Source organism: Cervus canadensis, chromosome 18, assembly GCF_019320065.1.
Source record: "Cervus canadensis isolate Bull #8, Minnesota chromosome 18, ASM1932006v1, whole genome shotgun sequence".
Lineage (NCBI taxonomy): Eukaryota > Metazoa > Chordata > Mammalia > Artiodactyla > Cervidae > Cervus > Cervus canadensis.
The window spans coordinates 62,579,409-62,586,146 of record NC_057403.1 but is presented as its reverse complement, the minus strand read 5'-3'; the positions used below and the strand labels follow the sequence as shown (position 1 = coordinate 62,586,146).

General features: G+C 45.9%; 1 protein-coding gene across 1 annotated transcript; it reads left to right on the top strand.

Annotated features, from left to right (window-relative positions):
- Positions 1-3,004: 3,004 nt before the first annotated feature.
- LOC122421334 (transcription intermediary factor 1-beta-like) lies at positions 3,005-4,345 on the top strand (the record flags this gene model as incomplete). Its single annotated transcript, XM_043437188.1, has 1 exon — positions 3,005-4,345. A coding segment is annotated over one exon (1,158 nt), but the record flags the coding sequence as incomplete, so codon positions are not given.
- Positions 4,346-6,738: the final 2,393 nt, after the last annotated feature.

Below are 6,738 nucleotides of genomic sequence, written 5' to 3'. Positions count from 1 at the left end.
GAAATCAGTGTTTAGATGTCCTTGAAAGGAGAACAACTTTTCAGCAATGTTTATCTATGACTCACTACATGACATAAATACTACGCACATGAGGCCAGATACTGAGATTAAGGTTCAGATATCAGAGTATCCCTTACCTCGATTTGACCCTTTTCTGTAGAGCCAGGACTTGTGTGGCCGTCAGGTTTTCATAGAGTAGAGGCATATGATGTGGTCTTCCATGCTTTCAGAATGTCGACAAAGGCTCTGAAGAGAGGAAGGCCCACAGTGAGTCTGTACCCTTGAAACTCCTGCTGATGTCTGAAAAAACTGAGTACCACTTCAAATGCCACTCCTGCTTGAAAGCCTCCCTGATGCCTTGGGCACGGCTCTCCTCCCCGTGTACTCCAGCGATACTTGATACAATCCTCTCTGCATGGCCTGATTCAGGATAAAGCATCAGTAAAGTGCTCAAGCACAAACCTAATAAAGTATGTTTTACAGAAAATTATGTGGAAGCCACCAAAGAAAACATAAATTGTATAGTAGTCATACTGAAAATAAGAAACAGGCTAAATTAATTTCAATAATATATTTTATTTAACCTAATATGCTTATGAACTGTGGTGTTGGAGAAGACTCCAGAGAAGACTCTTGAGAGTCCCTTGGAAAGCAAGGAGATCAAACCAGTCAATCTCAAAGGAAATCAGTCCTGAATATTCATTGGAAGGACTGAAGCTGAAGTTCCAATACTTTGGCCACCTGATGCAAAGAGCTGACTCATTAGAAAAGACCCTGGTGCTGGGAAAGATTGAAGGCAGGAGGAGAAGGGGACAATAGAGGATGAGATGGTTGGATGGAATCACTGATACAATGGACATGAGTATGAGCAAGTTCTGGGAGATGATGAAGGACAGGGAAGCCTGGTGTGCTGCAGTCCATGGGGTCTCAAAGAGTCGGACACAACTGAACGACTGAAGAACAGCAACAATATACCCCAAATATCATCAAGACAATATGCCATCATCATAGAAAACTTTAATGAGGTTTTCTCTTTGATTTTTTTGGCTAGGCCATTCGGGATGCAGGATCTTAGTTCCCTGACCAGGGGTTGAACCTGCACCTCCTACAGTGAAACTGCAGAGTCTTTAACCACCTGACTGTCAGGGAATTCCCCCAAACAACTATTTAACACAAACAAAGACTGTAAGAAAGGTGTGTGTGAGGAAGAGTTCACCAGACCAGGAAGTTTGGGAAAGAGAACTGCTCAGTGTGAGAAGATAAAATCAGAGATGTGGATGGGATGCTAGCAGTCATGCGAAGTATAGTAAGTCATGGCAGGGAGTTTGCAGTCTGTTCAAAGGGCAGAAGTACAGTGGATTCTGTGACTCTGTCTCTCCCTCTGGCTTTCTCTGCCTCTGTCAAATAGATACAGTGAACAGCACGTAGAGTCCTGAGGGGGCCTCTTGCCTCTTGGGGACCCCTGACTGACACAGTATAAACAGAGTGTAGAACCAAACTGAGACAACCCAGCTAGGTTTGGGTCATCAAGTAATTAATCAAGGAAAGACCAACTTCTTTGAATGCATAAGAGTAATATATAGTTAACTGTTTTGATGTGGTGCTATAGAAGTGAACATTTATACAAAATTTAAACAATTTTCCTGCACTCTAGCTTACACAGCTCATTTATCCAATTGCATTTCATGTGAAGTCTAATGTCTACTTGGTTGCCTTCTGGACTATTACGGTGCTGATTAATGAGACTTAATTTTATAAAATACTTCTTGATGATAGCCTGAACCAAAAGGCTCAAGCCAAAAGGTTTTGCTTGATGACAGCAAAACCAACTTGAAAGGTCAAGTGCTTTCCTAATGTCTCTTGGTGACTCACAAAAGGTAAAGCCACACTAATCCCTGCTCTCAGTCAAAGTTGCAGGAAACAGGGACAGGATAATTTCCTGCAAGCATGTCACCATGTAAGCCAAGTAACTGGTGACCTGGAGGGGCTCAGAGTTACTGTATTTGAAAAGCAGTTGTTGAAGAGGCTCATAGTGGAATTCATAGGAAGCTTCAGCGGAGGCTGAAGACCTGCACCACAGATTTAATCAGAGGAATTTTCTTTTCTAATTATACTTTTAAGAATTTTTCAATTAAATATTTTTTAGTTTTGTTTAAAAGATTCAGAATGACAATTAAAAAAAATTTTTTTTAATTTAATTTTCAAGAATGACAGTTGTCCCCATGCCTCATCTTTGTCAGAGCTTCCACTTTACAGCAAGTACATCTAGCAAGTTATAAGGAGAAGAATTCAAATGGAAAACTATTCCTTCCCACCTCCCTTTCTGTGATTCTTATCCTACTTCCCACTTTTAGTCCATCCTTCTTAAGATATGTTGACAGCTTATCTATGGGATTTCATTTATTCACTCAACAAACAGTTAGTAAAGTACTACCTTTATCCTTTCAAAGCTGCCTGTGTTAGTCATGACTCTTGGTTATAAGCAGCAGAAACCAACTCAACACACAGGAAAAGAATATTCCGGAAGAAACAGATGGGAGGAGGAAACCTAGGTATGGGAAATGGATAGGAAATAAGGCAGTCGTGGAGAGCCAGCAAGAAGGAAGACACAACCATTTTCAGCAGAAACCACTGATCCAGGTGCCGCCACCACAGAAGACCACTGTCACCACGAACAAGGCCCAACCATCTCACCCTCTTGTGTCGTTAACTCAAGATTCTGTGTTCCAGGTGGGAGAAGTGATTGGCCAAGCCAGGTCCCGTGTCCATGCGCTAATGTCTGGAGACAAGGAGAGTGTTTCTGGCCATTTCACGTTTTCACAGGGGAGGTAAACTCTACAAAGGCAGCATGAGGGGGAGCTCAGAAATAGGAGGGAGTGTGGCAGCCAAAAGCAACTCCACACTTCCATGCGTGAGGCACTGACTCTGTCCTTAAGACGCCCTCAGTCTTGAAGGAAAGACACACAATAAACAGATGAAACCCAACACAGAATAATAAACACGATCAAGAAAAAGTACAGCGCCAAGGCTCGGAGCACAAACTCTGCAGACAGGTGTGAAGCGGCCCCGCTCAGGTGACGGCGAGGTGAGTGGCCTCATGCGCAAGGTGCCACGGGTGAGCCTCGAACGCCTGGACTTGGATCTCACGGCTGACAGCCAGCCACCAGTCTTCAAGGTCTTCCCAGGCAGCACCACTGAAGATTACAACCTCATCGTCATTGAGCGAGGTGCTGCTGCCGCTGCTGCTGGCCAGCCTGGGACTGCGCCCTCAGGGGTCCCTGGGGCCCCTCCCCTGCCGGGAATGGCCATTGTCAAGGAGGAAGAAACAGAGGCTGCCATTGGAGCTCCGCCTGCTGCCACCGAGGGCCCGGAGACCAAGCCTGTGTTGATGGCCTTGGGGGAGGGCCCTGGTGCAGAGGGTCCCCGCCTGGCTTCACCCAGTGGCAGCACCAGCTCAGGTCTGGAGGTGGTGGCTCCAGAGGGCACCTCAGCCCCAGCTGGTGGCCCAGGTTCCCTGTATGACAGTGGAACCATCTGCCGTGTCTGCCAGAAGCCAGGTGACCTGGTCATGTGCAACCAGTGCGAGTTCTGCTTCCACCTGGACTGCCACCTGCCTGCCCTACAGGATGTGCCAGGGGAGGAGTGGAGCTGCTCTCTCTGCCATGTGCTGCCCGACCTGAAGGAGGAGGATGGCAGCCTGAACCTGGATGGGGGGGATAGTACCAGAGTGGTGGCCAAGCTCTCACCAGCCAACCAGCAGAAGTGTGAGCGTGTTCTGCTGGCCCTCTTTTGCCATGAGCCCTGCCGGCCTCTGCACCAGCTGGCTACTGACTCCACCTTCTCCCGGGATCAGCCTGGGGGCACCCTGGACTTGACCCTTATCCAAGCCCGCCTCCAGGAGAAGCTGTCGCCCCCCTACAGCTCCCCCCAGGAGTTTGCCCAGGATGTGGGCCGCATGTTCAAGCAGTTCAACAAGCTGACTGAGGACAAGGCCGACGTGCAGTCCATCATTGGCCTGCAGCGCTTCTTTGAGACTCGCATGAATGAGGCCTTCGGGGACACCAAGTTCTCTGCTGTGCTGGTGGAGCCCCCGCCGCTGAGCCTGCCTGGTGCTGGCCTGAGTGCCCAGGACCTGTCCAGTGGCCCTGGTGAGGGCCCCTGAGGCTGGGCAGCCCCCGAGCCAGCCCAGCCTGGCTCTGTTCTCTGTCCTGTCACTCCTTTCCCCTTCTCTTTCCTCTGGTGGCCTGGCTCCCACTCCTTGGTGGCCCGTACCCTAGTCCCTCACGATATGGTTTTTACTTCTGTGGATTTAATAAAAACTTCACCAATTAAAAAAAAAAAAAAAGAAAGAAAAAGTACAGCGCCAAGGCTCGGAGCACAAACTCTGCAGACAGGTGGTTACATCTTGGTTCTGCTGGGTATAAGCTGCATGACCTTGAAAAGGTGGTTAACCTCCTGTTGCCTCGTCACTTGCAAAGAAAAGTTAATATTAGTAATCTCCTCAGAGGACTGCTATTAAATAAAGCATGCAAAGCAATCAGCATAGTGGCTGGTACACAGTAACACTTCAGTACATGTTGGCAATGATTACTACTATAAAGGGCAAATGGGACTCTATTAGAATTGGCAAAAAGTCCATCATTCACTCATAAAAAACGCTGAACTACGGGCTGTATCTGTTCCAGAAAATGGATTCATTTTAATTTTGTCTTTGGAAGCAGATAGGTAACTCTGCCTAAAACAGGGACATAAATTATAATCATATCTTTCCATCTTTTCCCCAGTTACTCATTTAATGTATAGAAAAAAGGGCTAGGTAGGGTGGAGACAGGTCATAATGTTTGCATCAGATTCTTGAAAGGTTTAGCAACTTCAGAAACAAAGTTGGCGCCTCCACACTGGAAGGAAGGTATGCAGAAAGAGCTTTTAAGAATGATTATGTTGAGGGAGGAACTGGAATTGCATACATACACCTGAATATGGAACCAGAGGAACCAGGGATCAAATTGCCAATATCCATTAGATCACTGAAAAAGCAAGAGAATACCAGAAAAACACCTACTTCTACTTTATTGATTATGCCAAAGTCTTTGACTGCGTAGATCACAACAAACTGTGGACAATTCTTCAAGAGAAGGGAATACCGCAACACCTTACCTGCCTCCTGAGAAACCTGTATGCAGGTCAAGAAGCAACAGTTAGAACTGGACAGGGAACAACAGACTGGTTCCAAATTGGGCAGGGAGTACGTCAAGGCTGTATATTGTCATCCTGATTGTTTAACTTACATGCAGAGTACATCATGTGAAATGCAGGGCTGGATGAAGCACAAGCTGGAATCAAGATTTCCAGGCGAAATATCAATAACCTCAGATACGCAGATGACACAACCCTTACGGCAGAAAGTGAAGAGGAACTGAAAAGCCTCTTGATGAAAGTGAAAGAGGAGAGTGAAAAGGCTGGCTTAAAATTTAACATTCAAAAAACTAAGATCATGGCATCCAGTCCCGTCATTTCATGGCAAACAGATGGGGAAACAAAGGAAACAGTGTCAGACTTTATTTTCTTGGGCTCCAAAATCACTGCAGATGGTAACTGTAGCCATGAAATTAAAAGATGCTTGCTCCTTGGAGGAAAAGCTATGACCAACTTAGCATATTAAAAAGCAGAGACATTCCTTTGCCAACAAAGAACCGTCCAGTCTAAGCTATGGTTTTTCCAGTAGTCATGTATGGATGTGTGAGAGCTGGACTATAAAGAAAGCTGAGTGCTGAAGAATTGATGCTTTTTGAACTGTGGTGTTGGAGAAGACTCTTGAGAGTCCTTTGGACTGCAAGGAGATCCAACCAGTCCATCCTGAAGGAAATCAGTCCTGAATATTCATTGGAGGGACTGATGCTGAAGCTGATACTACAATTCGTTGGCCACCTGATATGAAGAACTGACTCATTGGAAAAGACTCAGATGCTGGGAAAGATTGAAAGCAGGAGAAGGGGATGACAGAGGATGAGATGGTTGGATGGCATCATCAACTTGGTGGACACGAATTTGAGTAAGCTCTGGGAGTTGGTGATGGACAGGGAAGCCTAGCGTACTTCGGTTCATGGTGTCTCAAAGAGTTGGACACGACTGAGTGACTGAACTGACCTGAATATAGATGTCCAAAGAGGTTGCCTGAAGTTTCAAAAATATTACCACCCTTTCCCTGGCCCTCCACCCATTGTCTTGCCATTAACTAATATTCTGGGATTGTTTAAGAGATGAGTGTTTCTCCTGATGGTTCTGCAGGCTTGTCCTTTGATCTCTGTCAAGTCAGAGAAGTTTTGCACATCTTGGTTTCATTCTCCAAAGCAGTGCTGTCCACTAGAATTTTCTATGAGGACGGAAATGTTCTATATCTAATATGTGGCCTCTAATTAGTGAGCATTTGGATGATGGCTAGTATGACTGAGATACCAAATTTTTAGTTTTGATTATTTTTAAAGCAATATAGACAATGTGGCTAATAGCTACCATGTGGCATGGTTAATTCCATGTGTCAACTTGACTGGGCTAAGAGATGCCCAGAGAACTGGTAAAATATGATTTCTGGGTGTGTCTTTGTGGGAGGGTTTCTGGAAGAGATCAGCATTTGAATCAGCACATTGAGTATAAAAGATCATCCATACCAACATGCTGCTGCTGCTGCTGCTGCTGCTACTAAGTCGCTTCAGCCATGTCCGACTCTGTGCAACCCCA